At 59.0% G+C, this 19,221-nt stretch overlaps 1 protein-coding gene across 8 annotated transcripts; it reads right to left on the bottom strand.

Annotated features, from left to right (window-relative positions):
* Nucleotides 1-485: 485 nt before the first annotated feature.
* On the bottom strand, nucleotides 486-19,219 carry SPPL2B (signal peptide peptidase like 2B). 8 transcript variants are annotated; one of them, XM_036424153.2, is made up of 15 exons: nucleotides 19,136-19,219; nucleotides 13,592-13,711; nucleotides 12,588-12,770; nucleotides 11,945-12,034; nucleotides 11,170-11,309; nucleotides 10,470-10,612; nucleotides 10,177-10,273; nucleotides 8,805-8,921; nucleotides 7,061-7,142; nucleotides 6,513-6,587; nucleotides 6,364-6,426; nucleotides 6,188-6,287; nucleotides 5,685-5,762; nucleotides 3,398-3,558; nucleotides 486-2,343 (listed from the first exon to the last, which is right to left on the bottom strand). In XM_036424153.2, exons 1-15 carry the CDS (start codon nucleotides 19,202-19,204, stop codon nucleotides 2,101-2,103), a joined length of 1,761 nt encoding a protein of 586 aa, XP_036280046.1. In that variant the 5' UTR covers nucleotides 19,205-19,219; the 3' UTR covers nucleotides 486-2,100. The 8 variants fall into 8 exon arrangements, with proteins under 8 accessions (XP_036280046.1, XP_036280048.1, XP_036280047.1 ...); XM_036424155.2 differs by having other exon boundaries at nucleotides 486-2,340; XM_036424154.2 differs by having other exon boundaries at nucleotides 10,470-10,609.
* Between the last annotated feature and the right edge of the window lie 2 nt (nucleotides 19,220-19,221).

Genomic DNA, 19,221 nt, shown 5'->3' with positions numbered 1-19,221 from the left:
TGTTTCCTGATCCGTGGAAACTCATGGAACTCGCATTTCAGTGTCCACCAACAGTTTTGGCCACAGTCACCCCGTCTGCCCACGTTGTCTGATGCTCCCAGCCACAGCGGCAGAGCTGACTCGCTGTGACAGAAGCTGTGTGGCCTGAAAAGTCCCAAACATTCGCCACTGACCTTTATGGCAGGTCTGCAGCCCCACGATCGGCGATCTTCCGGTTTCTGAGGTAGCCGTGAATGAGCTAACAGTATCCAAGACATGGGAACAGACTTCCTTCAACTCTGAAACGCATGACGACCCCCCCTCCCCCCATGAGAGGCACTGCAGCAAAAGCCCGGCTTCACACCAGCCTGACCATTTGCCCGACACCTATAAGCAGGTGACAATGCAGGACGGCCCCCCCGCGCCCCCCAAGCCCCACCGTGTGCCCAGTGGGGTGCCAGGCTCCTCCAGCTCACTGCACCTCAGAAAAGGTCAAGATCAAGTCCTACATATCAAAAGCTGTTTAATTATAAGATTTGAATAGAAGCAAGGCCAAAACTGCAAACAAAAATTGTAGGAACTAACATCGCCTTCAAATCCTGTGACATTTGTCTAATTTCCACAACGAAAGAGATTCCCATCTTTGACACCGATGTACAAAATGGCTTAGATTAAGGTGCAGGCTGAGGGTCAGACAGGGTCCTCGTGGTCCTCTGCCCAGGCTACATCCAGGTCCCGCCCCGAGGAGTTCCCGTGGGGCCAAAAGTCAGTCAGCTGCTCTCCCTCCCAGGAGAAACGCAGGGAAACAGGTGGAAGACATCTTGTTTTCTGAGGAATAAAAGTTCTCCCTTGAGAAGCGTGGCTAACAAAGATGATCTGCCAGTCTGACTGGCGCTGGTATTTTTGGAGTGGATTGTGGTTTGGCCCGTTCCCATGGTCTACAAGACGCAGGAGGGACCACATGGCTGGAAGGTCTGTGCCTTCACGTCACTCCGATGGAAAACCTTCTGAACATGAGTCTGGAGGTTGCGTGGACGGACAGGGAGGGGCAAGGTCCGAGGACCACAGAGTCCTGGCAGTCGGTAGCCCCAGGGCACCTCCATTCCGAGTGGTGGTGACACATGCAACACGATGGTGGGTGGAGGGTGCCAGGAAGGGGCCCCTGGGCCAGCTCCACCGCGGCGTCATGAGGTTCAGAGGTAGAAAACAAAATGCCAGTTCCAGAATATTCCCCCACGTTCCAGAAGCTCCTCGCAGACACTCGCCTTGCTCGCGCTGCAGCTGGAGGCCAGGGAGGCGTGTGCTGGAATGCAGTCAAGAGCGTGCAGATGCCCGGGATGTGGAACGGGAAGCCCAGCCCCTGTGCTGAGCGGAGCTGACACCAAGGACAGAGCTGGCTGTTAAGGGCCCTAGGGTGTCGGGCCCTGTGGACCCCAAGGACCTGGCCACCTGGCCTGGTGCCATCCTGCCTCCAGGAAGGGCAGTCCAAGAGAGGCAACACCTCTGGAATTTTGGAAAGTCGTGGCTGTTTGTTAAGACATGGAGGGGTTGGACGGAGCGCAGGCTGCAGACTCCCAGGCTGACGAAGGAACCAGGGTCAGGCTCAGACCAAGAGCCCCCGTCCATTTACCACCACTTTGCTGGCAGCTCTTAGCCCGGCTCCCCACCCTGTCCAGAGGAGGGTGCAGACCCCGTGCCAGCGGGGCCGAGGGCTGAGTCCACACCTCCAGGCCAGGCTCTCGCATCGGAACAGCTGCGCTGCAGAAGGAAAGCCATGGCCTTGGGGGCAGACCACTCCCCTCCGCCCAGGACAGGGCCCCCAGGGGCACCTGAGGGAGCAGCAGCATGGTGTGAGCACCGAATGTGGCAGGTGTGCAGCCATCAGCGGCAGGGGTTCCCCCGAGACTCCGACTAGAAGAACGTGGGGCTGGGAACGCGGGGTGGGGACCTCGGCGGTCCAAGGGGCTGCGGTGGCCACGTGAGCGGGGAGCAGGGCCGAGGTCCAGGTGTGGCTGGGCTTGAGGAGGCAGAGATGTGAGCGTCGGCCAGACCAGAGCACCGAGTTGGGGGAATGGCAGGTCCAGTCTTGGAGGGCGGCGAGGGCCGAGGCTGCGCTGTCCTCTAGGCTGAGGTGCCTGGCAGGCCTGGAGGCTCAGGGGTGTGGCCGGCAGGGCTCCCGGGTTCCTGGGTGGACACACCGGCCACATCCTGGGGATCAGCCTGCTCCCGAGGCTGCTCCTTGGGCAGTGTGGGCTTGGCCTGTGCTTCTCCCGGAGGCTGCTTGGGAAACACAACCTCGGAGTCTTTCAGAGGCCGTGGGCCTTCGGCCGAGGCTGGCACCCAAGGAGGCTGAGGTAGATCCTTCTGGAAGAGGAGAGAGCCAGTGGTGAGGTGTGGGCGAGGCCAGCGGGGCCTCAGGGGAGGAGGCAGGAGTCACTGTGCCCAGAGGGTCAGGCTCTCGGCCGAGGATGGGGAACCTTTGTTCTGCCCAGGGCCATTTGGAAATTTATAACATAATTCACGGGCCACAAAAAATTATCAACTTAAAAACTGGCCTGCCACGGTTAGTCACATACTTAGTTAACTCACCCCAATGCCGTGGCAGGGCCAGACCAAATGATGTCACAGCCCTGTACAGCCCATGGACCAGACGTTCCCCTCTCTATTCCCAGCATGCAGGCCGCAAGGAGGGGGACCTGGCGCAGAAACCTGACTGGCCACTGGCTTGTTCCCCTCGCCTGAACCTTCTAGTGCCAGCTCAGCAGTTCTGTGGGGGCACTGAGACCCTTTGAGAACCAGGAGGCCCTCCCCAACGGCCTGGGAAGGGGTCTGGCTCCAGGCGGGTCAGTGTCGGACCTGGAGCCCCGGTCCTTTCTGGGCAACACCACACTCAACCGTGCTGGTGTGCCGTGTCACCCTCAGTGGGGAAGCCCCACGGATACCCCTCCTTTGGGCAGTGTGCTGGCTGACCTACAGGCGAGGAAGGCTGGCCGGCACTCTCCCTGCTGTCACTCCTCATGGCTGGGCCTGAATGTCAGGACCCCTGCAGAGCCCAGAGCCCGAGCTGTGACAGCGCTGGCCCTGGCAGAGGGGCTCCAGTCACCCCCCGAGCCTAACACTGGGTTCTCCATGGTGAAAGCCAGTACCCACGCAAGTGGGTGCTACTGTGCTGTGGGACCAGCACCTTCCAGTCACGGCTGGCATGGCGGCCACACATTATCCCCTCCACGGGGATGGCTGAGCCACCAGCAACATGGACACAACACCCAAATCACAATCTTCTGGAAATGGGGAGACACCAACACAGGAGGGGCTGCAGGGTTTAGTTGTAAAACTGGAGGCTTTACTCAACTTTAATTCTAGTTAAGGCTTATGGGTTATTATTTCTCGCAGACAGTCATAGCAAACTGGTATTCACCGCAAAGCCACTGCCCGTCCAGAACATGCCCAGCTCCCCGCGCCACAGGGCCAGGGCGCCGCTGGTGATGAGCGTGCAGGGCACCAGGTAGAGGAGGGCTGGCTGGCCACGCTGCATGAGGGCCAGGGCCATGAATGTTACCAGGAGGCCGATGCCATAGGCTGGAGGGACAGAGACAAGCAGTGTTACCTGGGCCAGTGGTCCCCAAGGCCACACCCCCTCCCCCTCGAAGGGATGCTGGGAGCACTGGGTACCAGACGTGACACAGGGACAAGCCAATGACATTTGGGTACTTCCAGAAGTTAATGGAACCTTCTGACATCTTCCAGGACATATGGCCCACCCAGTCCTGAGGGGACAGGCAAGATAAGAATCAGGTTTCAAGAAGAAGACTGGAGTAGCTGAGAGGCTAGAGAGAAGACAGGACATGGGGGAGGGGGGATTGGGGAGGAGAGGGGGTTCTGGGGGAAGGGAGGGGGCACTGGGGAGGGGAGGGGGCACTGGGGAGGGGAGGGGGCACTGAGGAGGGGAGGGGGTATTGGGGAAAGGAGGGGGCACTGGGGAGGAGAGGGGCACTGGGGAGGGGAGGGGCACTGGGGAGGGGAGGGGCACTGAGGAGGGGAGGGGGTATTGGGGAAAGGAGGGGGCACTGGGGAGGAGAGGGGCACTGGGGAGGGGAGGGGGCACTGGGGAGGGGAGGGGACATTGGGGAGGGGAGGGCGCCTGGAGATGAGGAAATCCCAGGACTTTCTGTTCAGCAGTGGCAGCTGTGGGGAGCATCTGGAACCACAGAAGCAGCTGAAGAGTTGTGAATATGCTCAAATATCTCGTTTTTATAAGCTTTTAGTTAGAGATATAATTTTTAATTACAATAATATACACGCAGAATTAGGAAATCAAATCTCTGATAACTTAATCATGACCCCGGAAAAGCCTTTGGTGAAGCACGGAGGGTGAAGGGGCGTGACGTCTGCAGCTCGCTCACAGCTCAGAATAAACCTGCATTACATGTGCGTGAGCATGACTGTGGCCATGTATGCATACACACGCAGAGAGAATAAAGTGAGGCAGCTGGAATGACACAGCCACCGCTGGGCACTGAGAGCGGGCGCGAGGACTCGCTTGGACTAGTCTCACAGCAGTGATCTTGGAATAGCTTCAAAGGACCAAGTTTCCAGAAAAGCAGCCTTTATCTGGAAGCTTCCCCCAGAGCCCGAGTTGGCATCCACCTGGGCCCTGTCCTGACCTCACCTCCATTCCCGGGTGCACTCGCCTAGGGAGGGTGCTAGGCAACCATGCCGACGCCCGTGTGTCCTGAGTGACCTCACAGGCCGACGCTGGGAGGATGCAGACGGCAGGCAGCTGTGTACGATCTAGACTCCAGTGACGGAACTACGGGGACCTCCTGGCACACTGGTTTAGACGGGGAAAACCATCCACTGTGTCTTTACAGAGCAGTTCTGAGGACGATAACTGGGAGAAATGTTCCCATACCAGGGTGGGCAGGACCAAACTGAAATGACCCCAAATGTGCCTGAGGGCCAGCCTGTGCCCTCTTGTGTTATAGTGCCATCCACAAGGTCTCTCCACTGGCATAGAAGCTGCGAGGCCTGTTCTCTGCCCATGACAAAAGGGAACACCAGCTGGCTCTCCCGCAGGAGGAGGCAGGTGTGTACAAGAGAAAGTGTATGATGCACTTCTCTTCCTCGAGAGCTGGCAGGGTGGGGACCAAAAAAAGGATTTTTTGAATCCTTACCATAGAATATTTTCCCATTAATTTTGAGAGGGTGTGGAAAGGAGGGGAGAGGAGAGAGAGGAGAGATCAATGTGAGACACATTGATTGGTTGCTTCCTGCACACACCCCAGTTCCATCCAGTCAGGGCTGGGGATTGAACCTGCAACTGGAATGGAACTCGAGACCATCCAGTCCGCAGGCTGGTACTCTTAACTGGCCAGGCTAGCTGGGAAATTTTTAAAAACAATCAGGGCTCAACAGAAAATGAGAAAAAATCACTTCTGTGTCATTGGCTTTGGTAATAAAAGAAACCAATGAAAGAGAGGAAGGGATGGAGGGAGAGAGGGAAAGAGAAGGGAGGAAACAAGCAAGAAAAAGAGAAAGACAAAAGGGAGAAATAAGGAGAGAGAGAAAAAGGGAGAAACAAGAAAAGAAAAACTGCAATAATCACAAAAAAGAGGAAAAGGACTGCATGAGCAGAGGCTGCGCCGCCCCGTCCCCCCAGCTCCCTGAGCCGCTGAGAAAGGATGGGGTCCGAGGGCCGTGCTTACCGATGGTGCAGGCCACGAAGTAGACCCTGGACGACTGCACCTGGATGTCGAACCGGTGGCAGTACGCCACGAGCAGCCCTGGGGAGAGAGCATGCCGGTCCTCACCGGAGCTGGGGAGCCCGTGCCGGGGAAGGCCGGGCACGGTGCTGGTCTCACCCAGCAGCCATCACTGCTCTCACAGATGGCCACCCTGCCGGCTCAGAGTGGAGCTGCAACCCGAGAGCCTGGGCCAGTGCACACCTCACAGCATGGAGGGGCAGGGAGGTCCCGCCTGGGTGCACCTCGGGGCGCAGTGGGCTGACAAGGCCATACTCTGTCCTGGGCAGCCAGCCCCAGGCAGGCACGGCTGTGTAGTCATGACCCACAGAACAGAGCTGTCCCCAGGGCCGAAGTGGGGCTACCTCGACCACGCACCACCTGCCGGCCCCCAACCCAACACTACCAGGACACCTGGGTGCCCTCAGGGCAGACGGGTGACCCACCCACGTGTCCAGCCCCCATACCTGGGACCAGGATGTCCCCAAAACCCAGGAGGGAGAAGGGCCGGTCACACAGGGCCAGTGGCGAGGCGTTCAGCCTGGGCACCTTCAGGACCATGGGCAGCTGTGGGGAGAGGAGGCAACACCTGCAGACCAGCCCAAGCCCACAGCCCCCTCCAGCCACCAGGGTCTGAACGCACCTTCTCCCGTGTAGCGGAGTCCGCAGGCCCGGTCGCTACTTCCACCATGATACTGTTCCCGCTCTAGCACAGGAGAGCCGCGTCAGAGTGGCGTGGGCATGGGGTTCCGACGTGTCGGGGGCGGGGCGGGGCAGGGGCAGGGCTCCCACCTTGGTCAGGAAGGGCGTGATGAACACAAAGAAGATGTCGTAGATGAACAGCACCATCAGCAGCAGCGTGCAGGCCTGGGGAGAGACGTCCTGAGGGCCGGCCCAGCACTCCAGCACACAGACCCCCCTGGCACAGACGCAGAGACACCCCCACACCCCAATTCCCCTCACAAGGCTCAGACTATTCCCCTGGATGAAGCCTTTTGGGCGTCTGAACACCTGCCCAGGCCTTGGGCAAAGGAGACGAGGGAGCGTCCAGAGCGCCCTGCAGGGCGGGCGGGGCGGAGCGTGAGGCCCGGTCCAGGCCCCGGTCGTGGGAAAGGGTGAGCAGGTGGGAGACGGGTTCCTGATGGGTCAGCCGTGGGTCCCCTTCCTTCCCCATGTGTTTCTAAGTTTTCCCGCCAGGCCTTGCAAACAATAACCTCAGGCCCAGCTCAGAGGCCAGGACAGAGCTGCGTGGCAGGCATGTCTGGCCCCTCACGGCATGGGGCTGACACAGAAAAGGCCCTCAGGACTCGGGCTCCCCGGGTCCCACCCCGGATCCTCACCTTGAAAGTGGGGAGGCGGATGGTTTTCAGCATGTAGAGACAGAAGGCGATGCCCAGCGCATCCTGAAGGATCCAGGCCCACCTGCAGGGCAGAGCAGCATTTGCTGGACAGGCTCCATCAAGAGCCACTCCCTCTCCGGTCCCTCCCTATTCAGACACCTTACCCACACCCCGAGTCTGAAACGCCCCGCACTGGGCCTGGCCTCGCCATGTTTCGAAGGCTCAGGCACTGCCAGAGGCAGCAATGTGGGTTCCAAAACCTGGGGGACAGACCCCCCTTCGCTGGGACGGGGGGGCAGTGATGGATGAGAGGGCAGAGGATAAATGAACCCTCCACTCTGACACCACGAGGCCAGACAGACAGACAATGCTGGGTCCTCTGTCCCTCTACAGCAGTGGCTTTCGTACCCAGATCACAGGATGGGTGAGGACCTGTGCCCAGCCAGGTTACATACCCTTCCAGCCCCGGGGGAAATGAGGGCTCAGACCCGCGGGGCAGGCTCTGAGGATGAGATCGGAGTCCCCCGAACGGTCCCGTGGGAACAAGCAGCAGAGGCAAGACCCGTCTCAAACATCCGCATTAACCCAACACCACAGGCGCTGCCTCCCACAGCCACTCCTGGACCTGCATGTTAGATCTGTGCTGTGGAGGCCTCGCATGGCGGCTCTAAGAAAGAACTAGCCTGACGGGGGCCAGAGGGGCCAGAGGGCATTCACCGCGGAGGCCTTGGGGGTGGCAGATCCCCCACCTTGCAGCCCTGCCTGGGCTGTCCTCCCCTTCCTGCCTCGCCCTGCACCTTGGCCGGGCTCTGTCTGCCCACCTCACTCATCAGAGGCCTCAGACCAAGTTCGAAGGTGGTGGGTGGGCACATGCTGGCCGCATGCACCCAGAGGTGCAGGAACCACGGCCCGTTCTAATTTTATACGACAGAGAAGTGTCTTGGCTTAGATTTAACTGTGAGAATTCAGGTTCTCTTTGTGTACAAAGGACTCAAAATATTTTCCCATTTTCCTTCTGCCACTTAAATCTGTTATGGCTCCAAAAGGAGGTGCCGCCAAGAACATTTAACTGCCTTGGGAAAGACTCGTTGAGAGCTGAGAGCGCCAGATGGTGTCAGCGATAGCAGGAGGGGGCTGGGCGGGAACAGGCCTGCTCTGTCCTCCTAGCGCAGCCCGGGCTCCAGGCCGCAGGGCAGGCGCGCTGCCTCGCAGGGGAGGCCGAGCTTGGGGGAGCAAGTGCTCGGAGAAGCCAGCCAGCCTCCCCCAGCCATCGTGAGGCTGCTGGCTGAGCACACCCCTGGGCACCACCTCGGGAGCAGTGGGGACAAGTGGCGCCAGGGGCAGCGTCCCCTCCCGCCGCCCGGGGCCCCGTTGAGGCCATCCTGGAGAACACGGCTCGGGGTGCCCAGGCCAAGAGGGTTTGCAGCACCTCATATCCAGATCCAATCACTGTTCATGTGGCACCCAGACAAGTCAAATGAAACTAGACGCAGGAGGCAAGCAGGGCAGCCACGGCTGGGCAGCTGTCAGCTGAGCCCGGTCAACACCTGGACGCCTCTCGGCCACGGCTTCCAGGGGACGGAAAGGAGGGCTTTTGATAACCAAGGAGGTGAACTGGCTCCAGGTGCCCCCAAATGGCCTCCGGGGAGGTACAGGAAGACTGCAGTCCAGCACTCAGAGCATCTGAGGACAGCCCTCAAGAGGGGGGGCCTCCTAGGCCCTAAGACCCAGGGGCTGTACTCACTGGTCCTCATTCCGGAAGACTGCCCACACCACACTGACACCCACGCAGAACAATGCCAGGAGCAGCATGCGGACCTGAGGGCACTTGTGGAAGTAGGGCAGGCTGCTGCTGCAGACCCTGAGGCAGGCAAGGGAGAAGGGGGCAATTGTCATGGGCAGCATGCCCCTCACCCCCCAAATGACCTCTGACTCTTCCACCCTTGTTCCCACCCAACACCCAGAAGGGTCATCTCAACTCCTACCCGGAAGCCCCTCAGCCCCCTTAAGTCCGAATCCAACAAGCCCAGGACTCCTGCTGTCCTCCAGGCTCAGCTCTCAGAGGGGCCACTCCCACCCTGCCCACCTGGCCCTGCCCTCCTCCACTTCCCGTTCTCTGGTAAACCTACCCACAATTCCCCTGAGGTCCCCAAGAGCAGAGGAAAGGGGGGGGGGGGGGTTGGCAGCACTTAGGATGAGCAACCCTTGGCCAGTTTCCAAGCCAGCCTGCCCACAAGAGCCCACAGGAGCTCAGGAGAGCCCACGGGAGCCCTCAGCTCAGACCGTACCTCCCGGCCTATCCCAGGTCCCCACCTCTCACCCTTGTATGGCAGCCTTAAAAGTCTCATCCGCCCTAACTGGTTTGGCTCAGTGGACAGAGCATCGGCCTGCAGACTAAAGGGTCCTGGGTTCGATTCTGGTCAAGGGCATGCACCTTGGTTGCGGGCACATCCCCAGTAGGGAGTGTGCAGAGGCAACTGATTGATGTTTCTCTCTCATTGATGTTTCTAACTCTCCCTCTCCCTTCCTCTCTGTAAAAAAATCAATAAAATACATATATAATTTTAAAAAAAGGTCTGTCCCCCTTGTCTAAACCCTTGAGTAGCTGCCCATCTACCCTTAAGAACCAAACTGGGCTTCTGGCAGCAGGGAGCCTCCAGGCCTGAACCACCAGTGCATCCAGCCAGGTGGCCCAGCCCTGCCCTGCCCTGCCAGGCACTCTGCCCAGCCAGTGCCCACATGCCCCCACGTCATCCCACTCCGCCCGTGTGTCCCCACTGGGCCTGTCTGGGAAGGTGGGGAGAGGGAAGAGGCCTCGGGAGGACTGAAGAAGCCCACTCACCTCCCCATCCTGTCCTGCTCCCAAGGCCCATGAGCACCCAGCAAGCACTGAGAGCACCTGCCATCAGCCTGTGCTGTGCCAGCCTGGCCAAGGACCACGGAAGAGTGTGTGTGTGGGGGGGGGGGGGGGTCCTTGAATCATGGAAGCAGAACTTGGAGCCTCGGGGGCCAGAGGATGGAGACAGCCAAGGAGAGGTTGGGGTGTAGGACCTCAAGAACAAAGCCGGGGCAAGGGGCTGAGTGGGGCTGGGCAAAGGCCACCTCAGGAAGCTCACCTGCATTTACCAAATGGCAGCCTCTGGACCAGCGGCGACAGGCAGCTGTAGAGGCCCGAGGAGGAGGCCAGGCAGAAAATCCCAATGATCACGTAGACTGCAGAGCAGGGTGGCAGTGAGGGGACAGGCAGGCTGCGGGGTCCCAGCACCCCCCAAGGAGGGCCCCGTGCACTCGTGCACTTGGGCAGGGTGACCTTCACCCGGTGAAGGGGGGGACAAACCACCGGAAGCCCTCTTCTCGCCCTCCTGTCCACTGGGCTTCTCCAGAGGAGCCTCCGCCCGCGGAGACGCACCCAGGTGGTCGTAGAAGTAGTACAGGAGCACCAGCATGGAGCAGCACATGACCACAAAGACGCAGGTCATGACGGGCGTCACGTCCACAGCCTCGTCCTCCTGCTTCTCAGGCTCGTCATCCCGCTTGTGCTTCATATACCTTCTTGAGAAACACAGGTCATGAGGACGCCTGGCCAGCTGCCACAGCCAAAGGATTAAGGGCCAGAGACTGAGAAGGACTGGCAGACAGCTTACCTGCTAGCCTGCCCGCCCTCCCCAGACCCACTGTGTCCACAGTGCCCCTCCAACGGGAGAGCCAGACCTGCCCCTTGGGCCTCACATCCTTGCCCAGGAGCTCAGGGTCCTCGCAGACAAGGCTCCTGCAGGTGGGCTCCCAGTGAGATGCCCTTGAACACTGCTGAGACTGCCCACAGAACCTGTCTCCTGAGTGCGCCCCGGGCGGGGACGGCCTGGGCTCATATCCCAGTGCCAGAGCACAATCTCGGGGAGCAGGACCCAGAGGGCCTTTGGCTGGTCTCCCAGGTACTCACAGCAACTGTATTCCAGAAGGCTCTCTGGGGGTGTGGACACCTCTCTTCTGAGCAGTCCTGTTACTCTCACATTTTCACTTCCCAGCATTAGGGGCACCCATCAGTTACACCTGTGCACACATGTGCACACACACACACACACACACACACATAAAGGAAGGATACCTACTTCTTCACGTCGCGGCTCCCAGCCCAGTAGCCCCCAAGGGCAACGGTGCCAACGGCCATGATGAAGATGATGACCATGTTGTAGTCCAGCATGGGCTCGTGCGGGGCATACAACGCTGCCCTCACCGATCGGCCAAAATTCTGCCTCGGAGAACACATCAGAGTTCAAGGCCAGGCCCCCTGCCCTCTGCCTTCTCCCACCATTCCTGACCCCAAAGCAATCAGCTCTGACGTAACAAGCTGTGCATGGAGACCAGCCAGCAGCCCTGCGTGCAGGAACACAGCCCGGAGCCCAGATGTGCACGTGCTTGAATGAGGGCGCCCATCACCTGTGCTAATCAGGCGGCCCATCGGGGCGAGGTGTGAGGCCTGCGCTTACTGTGAACTTCTGGAAGTTTCACAAAGACGGAGATTCCTGTTTACTTATATAATGATGCTCACCCTGCCCCAGACCCAGCTCCCCACATCAAAGATGAACAGGGGCCTCGGGTCAGACAGCCTGGGCAGAGGGAGCGGTGCTCCTTCTCCATGTATGGGAGGCCAGGCTGGCCAAGCCTGGGCCCAGGTCACTCTAACCAGCTGCACAGGGCACTCAGGGCCTTGGTCTCCATTCCTGGCATCAGATGGCCCTGGAGGCTGCCCTCACGATGTGGCTGACTCACAGTGGGCAAGACCCACCCCTGGGCAGGCCCAGACAGAATGGCCTTGCCACAGGCCCTGCCCACGACCTCCTCAGACCCAGGGCCTAACAGACTTCAGGGGGAGGGACCCCCTACCTTAAAAATGTCCAGCATGTCTTTGTAGCTGAGCAGGGCCACGGGAATGCCGATCTCCTCATACTGTGTCTTGTTGCCTCCTGGGGGGACCTGGGAGTCCAGAGGAGGCAGATCTGCTGACTGACCAAGGCCCACCCAGGATGGCACCAACAGCCAACCCCTCCTGATGGCATGGCCACAGAGCTAGCTGGCCCTCTCTCTAAGGGAGGGGAAGATTCCCTCGTGTGTGCTGGGTCATCAGGTGCAGCACAGGAAGGGGACACACCAGGAGGGAGGACTACAGGCTCAGCACCTCCCACTAGGAGAGGAAAACCTGCCCTCAAACCTTGGGGTCAGGAGCCAAGCCACCCTGCTGGGGCCTGAGGAGGCCGGCAGGTGGGCCCGTAAAGTCACCCTCAGAGCTCCGCCTTGAGGCCCTGTATCCTCCCACTCACAGGACTGCTCCGGGATAAACCCCCTCCAAGATGAGGGTCCAAAGGCCTGAGTCCACAGCTGTCAGCAAACCAAACTCCTCTCTCCTGGCTGTGGCTGCCCGTTCCTGGCCAGCACCCATGCACACTTTGGTTGGGGCCCAGGGGCTCCTCCCGGCCCCCTCAGGGCACCTCCAACCCTTGCCCTCCAGGAGGCGCCCAGGCAGCTGTACCAGGGTCTCCTTGCTGACGATGAGCAGCCCGTGTGCCCCGCTGCCCTGGGCCAGCCTCACTTTGTCGTAGAAGGTGCAGTTCCCCCGAGCCACCAGTGGAATCTGGTTGCTGAAGCCTTTGGCAGGGAGGTCGGATGCAGAGCAGAGCATGGAAGTCGTCCAGTCCCTCAGCTGCAAGAGAGACTGGGGGAAGGCAGAGCTCATAGGAGCTGTTCTGGAAGTGTTAGGGTGGGCCCCAGTCCTTACGGGAACCGAGGAGGAATCTGCCCAGCCATGCCGAGCCTTCAGTATCCAGATCACCCAGTGAGCGCCATCCTGATGCCCCCTCCCCGTAGGTCCCCCTGGACTCCAGGCCCTTGTACCAAGAAAGGATGAGAGGTGGAGAGTGGGCAGGCCCTGCAGACACACCGACCAAACGCAAGGCAGACAGGAGGGACAGGTGGTGTGTGCTCAGAGCAAACCCTCAGAAATCCTCCCTGCGTCTCCAGATCCACCTCTAGCATCCATTATGGATGGGACACAAGGGGCAGGAGCGCCAGCCTCTGCAGTGAGAACTCACCCACAGAGCATCCTCCAGGGCCTCTGATGGAGGAGGGAGGCCAGACCAGGGAGAGGGGTCCCTACAAGAAGAGCAGAGCCCTTGCCCGCCCCCACTGTCGCTCCTCTTGGGGCCCTCTGGCAGCCAGCCCATCCGCACAGGAAAGCCTGGCTGTGCCTCCACCAGAGGCATCTCTAGGCTGCACTCCGAACAATGCCTTTCATTCACGACCAGAGAGGTTAACGCCCGTTAGGGCTGCCCAGAGGCCTCTCCAGTGTGACCAGACCCCACGGCACCCCTTCCAGCGGAGGTCCTTCGAAGCTCTTTCCCCCAGCTGGCTCTCTGCCAGGGACAGTCTCTCCAAGGGCCTCTCTGGACACTGGGCAGAGGGGTGGAGGGATGACAGCAAGACAGACAGGAGCCCAAGCTGAAAGGGGTCCAGGAGGGCCACCAGTCCAATACTCACCGCCTTGCTGAGGTCGTGCGGTAGGTGGGCCCACTGTGGGTTGTAGAGGATGCAGTAATCCTTGCCTTTGGGGCCCCCCATCTCGGAGACCACGTGAACCATGCCATACTCACAGGCCACCTGCAGCAATGGGGCAGGGGGCAAAGAGCTCAGGGCAGGGGCCGGACCATCCATGACATGGGGTCCAAGTTAAAGGAGGACACTTGTGAAGGCTGGGACAGAGAGGACACACACAGAAGTAACTCATGCTGGAGAAAAAGAGGGGGATACCGAGTACAAGGACAAGTCTCCCTAGGGAGACCTGGGTGTGACCTCAGCCTGTCAGCACCCAGCCAGGGGCACACACCACACCCACAGGCCCTGGCCCCTCCTGGCCCCTGGGCGCTGTGGAGCTGAAAAGGCTGTCTGGACCCTGACCAAGCTCTGCAGGCTTCGGGCTCCTAGGCCTGCCCTTCTGTAGCTCTCGCACCCTTTGGGCTACAAACACCTCCAGACAGAGCCGGAGAACGCACCCCTGGGTCCCAAGTCTGCCTCAGAGACAAACAGGTGGCAGATGCTCCCAATAAAGGACACATGACGGGGACAGTCATCACCTGGCACAGTAGAACCCACACTGTGGACGCGGCTTTGCCAACATGAGGGAACGATAGGGGGCTCTGATTTGGCCAAGAATCCTGAAACACCAGGCCTGGAGCACCAGGTCTCAGACAGCTGGGGCTTCTGCGAGCTTCCTACGCTGGCCTGGTCACCTGGCAGTGTGGCAGCATGAAGGAAAGCCCAGGGTGCCCCAACCTTGAAATCTGAAGGCTGACACCAGGCACTGGGTGCAAGCCCCACTTCCCACAGCCCCCAAATGTCACTGTTCCAGTCGGCCCACCGGCTCTGACACTTCCGTTTGCCACCCTGAGTGAGGCGCTGACGCCAAAGCAGTGCTTGCATGGTGCCATGCTTTCAGGGCACCCAGTTTTCTGGGAGGGAAGGGCAGGATGGTGGACTGCCGGAGTTCAACCCACGGTCTCAGAGCACTTCCCTGAGGCAGCATCCTGCCACTCCTGCCTCTGTTCCCGGAGAAACCACACTCACCGCATGTCGCCTCATTCCCTTCTCCAGAGGCAGAATTAGGAGACGCCTCTTCCAGATTCTCCCACCAGAGAGCCCCCAAGAGTGCCCTAAATACTGGACCTGGTATATGCCCCTGGCGCCTCCTCACCCTGGGACCACATGGGGAGCAGCAGTCCCTCAACCTCGACAGAGCCAGAGAATGCTCCCCTGGTTTCCCCAGTCTGCCACAGAGACAAACAGCCCACCTTCTGTGTTTGCAAATAAAGTTTTACTGGAACACAGCCACCCTATGCCAGTATGCAAGGCCTGTGGCTATACTCGGCTGCCACTGCTGAGTTGGGCAATTGCTTGCAAAGCTGAAAATATGCCTTTCTGGCCCTTTCTGGAAAGTTTGCTGAACCTTGATGCATGAGAGCCAGACTATGATGAAATGGGTATTTATGTAAAATGGAAGTGAACAGAAACTGGTTCTTTTTTTAAAAGCCATTTAAGCCCATCTGGTGTGGCTTAGTGATTGAGCGCTAGCTAACCTATGAACCTGGTCATGGTTCAATTCCTGGATTGTGAGCTCGATCCCCAGTAGAGAGTGTGAAGGAGGTAGCCGATCAATGATTCTCTCTCATCATAGATGTTTCTCTCCCTCCCTCTCCCTTCCTCTCTGAAACACACACACACACACACACACACACACACACACACACACGAGGCCCAATGCACGAAGTTCGTGCATGGAGGGCAGTGTCCCTCAGCCCAGTCTGCACCCTCTCCAATCTGGGCCCCCTCAAGAGATGTCCAACTGACCATTTAGACCCGATCCTGGTGGGATCAGGTCTAAACAGGCAGTCGGATCCTCTCACAATCCAGGACTGCTGGCTCCCAACTGCTCACCTACCTGCCTTCCTGATTGCCCCTAACCGCTTCTGCCTGCCAGCGTGATCACCCCCTAACCACTCCCCTGCCAGCCTGATTGATATCTAACTGCTCCCCTGCCAGCCTTTTTGCCCCTAACTTCCCTCCTCTGCCGGCCTGGTCAGCCCTAACTGCCCTCCCCTGCAGGGTTGATCAGCCCCTACTGCCCTCCCTTGCAGGCCTGGTGCCTCCCAACTGCCCTCCCCTGCTTGCCTGATCACCCACAACTGCCCTTCCTTGCAGGCCTGGGCCCTCCCAAATGCCCTCCCCTGCTGGCCATTTTGTGATGGCCATCTTGTATTCACATGAGAGCAAGATCTTTGACCACGTGGGGGCAGCCATCTTATTGTATTGGAGTGATGGTCAATCTGCATATTAGTCTTTTATCAGATAGGACAGAGGCCTGGTGCATTGTGGGGGCCAGCTGGTTTGCCCTGAAGGGTGTCCCGGATAAGGGTGAGGGTTCCTTTGGGGCGGGGGCAGCCTGAGCAAGGGGCCTGTGATGGTTTGTAGGCCGGCCACACCCCCTGGCAACCCAAGTGGAGACCCTGGTGTCTGGGGTTTATTTATCTTCTACAATTGAAACTTTGTAGCCTGGAGTGAAGGCCTGAGCCACAGGGCTACAGAAGCTTGGTTTCTTCCATCACTCAGGGCAACCCTAGCCTCCTGCTCTTCCAGCTCAGTGGCTGCCACCATTTCTGTTGGAATTTATTTACCTTCTATAATTGAAACTTTGTACCCCTGAGTGGAGGCCTGGGCCCACCAGGGTGTGTGGAAAGCTTGGCTTCCTCCATTGCCAAGGAAACCCAAGCCTCACTCCTGCTCTCTGTGGCCGCAATCTTGGTTGGGGTTAATTTGCATACTCGCTCTGATTGGCTGGTGGGCATGATTGGTGGATGTGGCTGGTGGATGTAGCAGAGTGATGGTTAATTTGCATATCACTCTTTTATTAGATAGGAGATATATAGGGTGTATGTATATATTCCCTCCCCCAAGCACACTGCATGGACTTTCCTCCCCACAACCTGTACAACTAAGCAACTAAGCCTGTGCTTGTATCAAATGCCAGAGAGATCAGGTTTCACTGTGATTACAGTTCCCTCTTCCTCTTGAGTTAAAGGAACTGGGAGAAGTTCTTCAAAAGGGCCCAGTGATACAAGTGCCCATGTTCCAACACAGCCTATCCCAACTTAGAGAACCAGAAATAATCAAGGCTACCGAGGACAAGCAATCTTCTGACACATCACATCAGAGTAGGTCCAGACGCCCAGAGACACTATGCTTCAGGATTACTGTGAAAGCATCCATACCAGGGGCTTTGAGAGACTAATGGGCCCAGGCTGGGGCAGTCTTCCTTTCTCGGAAGATGTGGTGAGTTCTGAGAGCCGGGAAATAAGAACCCAGATGCTTGGAAAGAGAGGTTTAGGTATAGGACAGTGTGAGAAGGGACGGGGACAGGTGGAGGGAGCACAGGTGCAGGAGGGCCAAGGAAGCAGGTGGAGGAGCGGTAGGGAGGACAGGTGCAGGCCAGTTAGTTAAGACCTGATGAGTAAGAGCCTCCATCTGGTCTTTCTGTACAAATCCCACAGCAACTGAGAAAGGTGGGTCTATTAGGGAAAGTCAAACCCCTCTCTGGGTCACAAAGTGGAAGCAGTGAGTGTAGGGCGTCAGCAAGCACCCCACCCCCTCCCACCCAGGGGAGAGCTAGGGTGCTGGAGGAGCCATAAAGAGCCACACCCAGCCAAGGAGGGGCGCTGCGTCAGCTCAGGGCGTGTTTCCAACAGGGTTCTGCTCTGGGAAGAGCAGTCCCAGCGGTGCTCTTCACTCTCTCCAGCATTCTCCTGATTCTCTCTCCTCAGGATAAAGTTCAAACTCCTCAGCCTGCCTAGATAAGTCCAAAGGCCCAACACCACGACCTTCAACCGCCTGGCTCTGACATGCCCAGCCTGACCCCCGGGCCCCAGCCTAGGGAGGTCACATGCAAGGCCTGCCCTTTACCCTCTGCCTAGAGCTGCTCCCACTGCTGGCCCTACCCCTGCCCTCCAGTTTAGGGGGGAACCCCAGCCTGGCTTCAGGTGCACCTGAAGGAACTCCTTTACGCTGACATCTTTCTCGGGGTGCAAGCATCAGACTACCCTACACAGCAACCACAGCAGAGCCCTCCCTGTCCACGAATAAGTCATCAGCTCTCATCCCTCCACCTGGCTCCTGCCATGCCCACCACCTGTCCCATCCTCCCTCAGCCTTCAAGACCTGGCAAACACCGCTCAGGCCACTGCTTCTGAAAAGTCTTCCCAGGCAAACTGAGCCACACTTCCTTCATGGTGTTCCCAGGATTCTTCATAGCCCTCTCGCTTGGCCCTCATTCAAAATATCCGGAGAGCCTAAACCCGGCCCTCACACTGCTCAGAGCTCAAACTGGTAATTAAACAGGCAGGAGGACAAGGGGCTGGCAAACAGGTGGGAGGGGGTATCCTAAAGCATTTGGGGAAGGTACAGTTAAGCCGAGACTGAAAGGATGACCAGGGTGGTCCAAGGAAAATAAATAAATAAATAAATAAATAAATAAATAAAATACAAAAACAAACAAAAAGAACAAAGAGCAGAGTGCTTCAATTAACTAGAGCTGGGAAGGGAGAGACGCCAGATCAGAGGCTAACACACTTTGAAAGCCATCATTACTGCTGTGTTAGGAATGGACCGAGACTGTGGGGGGCAAAAGTGGCCATGGGAGGCCGTCAGCCACCCGCCCTGAGCTACAGGAGAGGTGGCAGTGGGGTAACGTGAACAAGCCAAGGTTAATGACCTTGTTTGTAGGGCTGTTAGGGAAACCAGTGCCTGCGCTGCCGAACCCAGAGGAAAGGGAGGATGTGGAAATAAAAGATGCACGCCTGACAATGTACATCAGCCACTTCGTGGCCAGTCCCTCTCTAGCGCCTGAGCCCCTTAACGTTAAGGGACAAAGTACCGTGCGGCGGTTCATTACCCCATGCAGCACCATCTCGCTGAGACCACGCTACACCCTTTGCTCCTTTTGCAGAGGAGCAGCTGAAGCCCAAAGCAAGGAACTCCCTGGCCCAAGGTCACGTTGTAAAACTGAGACGGAAATTCGACCCCCCTCCAGGGTTCCTGGCCGCTCCCCGGACACTGCCTAGGTGTCGCGCTGGTCAGCTTACCACAACCACCAGGGCGAGCGCTGGCATCGCGCGTAAGGGGAAACTGAGGTCGGAGAGGGGCAGCCACCTGGCCAAGGCAGACAGGAGCGTCCGTGGCGGCGGTTGGGGACCCCGGGATGGACCAGCAGGGCCGGAGGGCGGGAGAAGGTCCCCCAAACTTCAGACCCGCGTGTAACCGAGCGACGATGCAAAGGGCTTTCGAGGAGGAGAAGGGAGCCGGGCCGGGGACAGGCCCGCAAGGTCACGGCGGGGCTCCGGGACCCAAGAGCGGCCCGCGCGGGGACGCCTGTCCCCGAGGCCGCCCCCAGGCCGGGGCGGGCGGATCTGCGCGCGGCAGGGTCCCCAGAGACTGGGTCACCGCATCCAGCGGGACCAGCGGGACGGGCACAGCCCTCACCTGGGCCGCGAGGAGGAGGCAGGCCGTCGCGAGCCTCGCCAGCGCCGCCACCGCCGCCGTCGCCGCCATGTTGGCGGGTCCCAGCC

Source organism: Pipistrellus kuhlii, unplaced genomic scaffold (assembly GCF_014108245.1).
Source record: "Pipistrellus kuhlii isolate mPipKuh1 unplaced genomic scaffold, mPipKuh1.p scaffold_m20_p_8, whole genome shotgun sequence".
NCBI lineage: Eukaryota > Metazoa > Chordata > Mammalia > Chiroptera > Vespertilionidae > Pipistrellus > Pipistrellus kuhlii.
The sequence above is the reverse complement of the archived record's forward strand: the minus strand, read 5'-3'. Positions and strand labels throughout refer to the sequence as shown.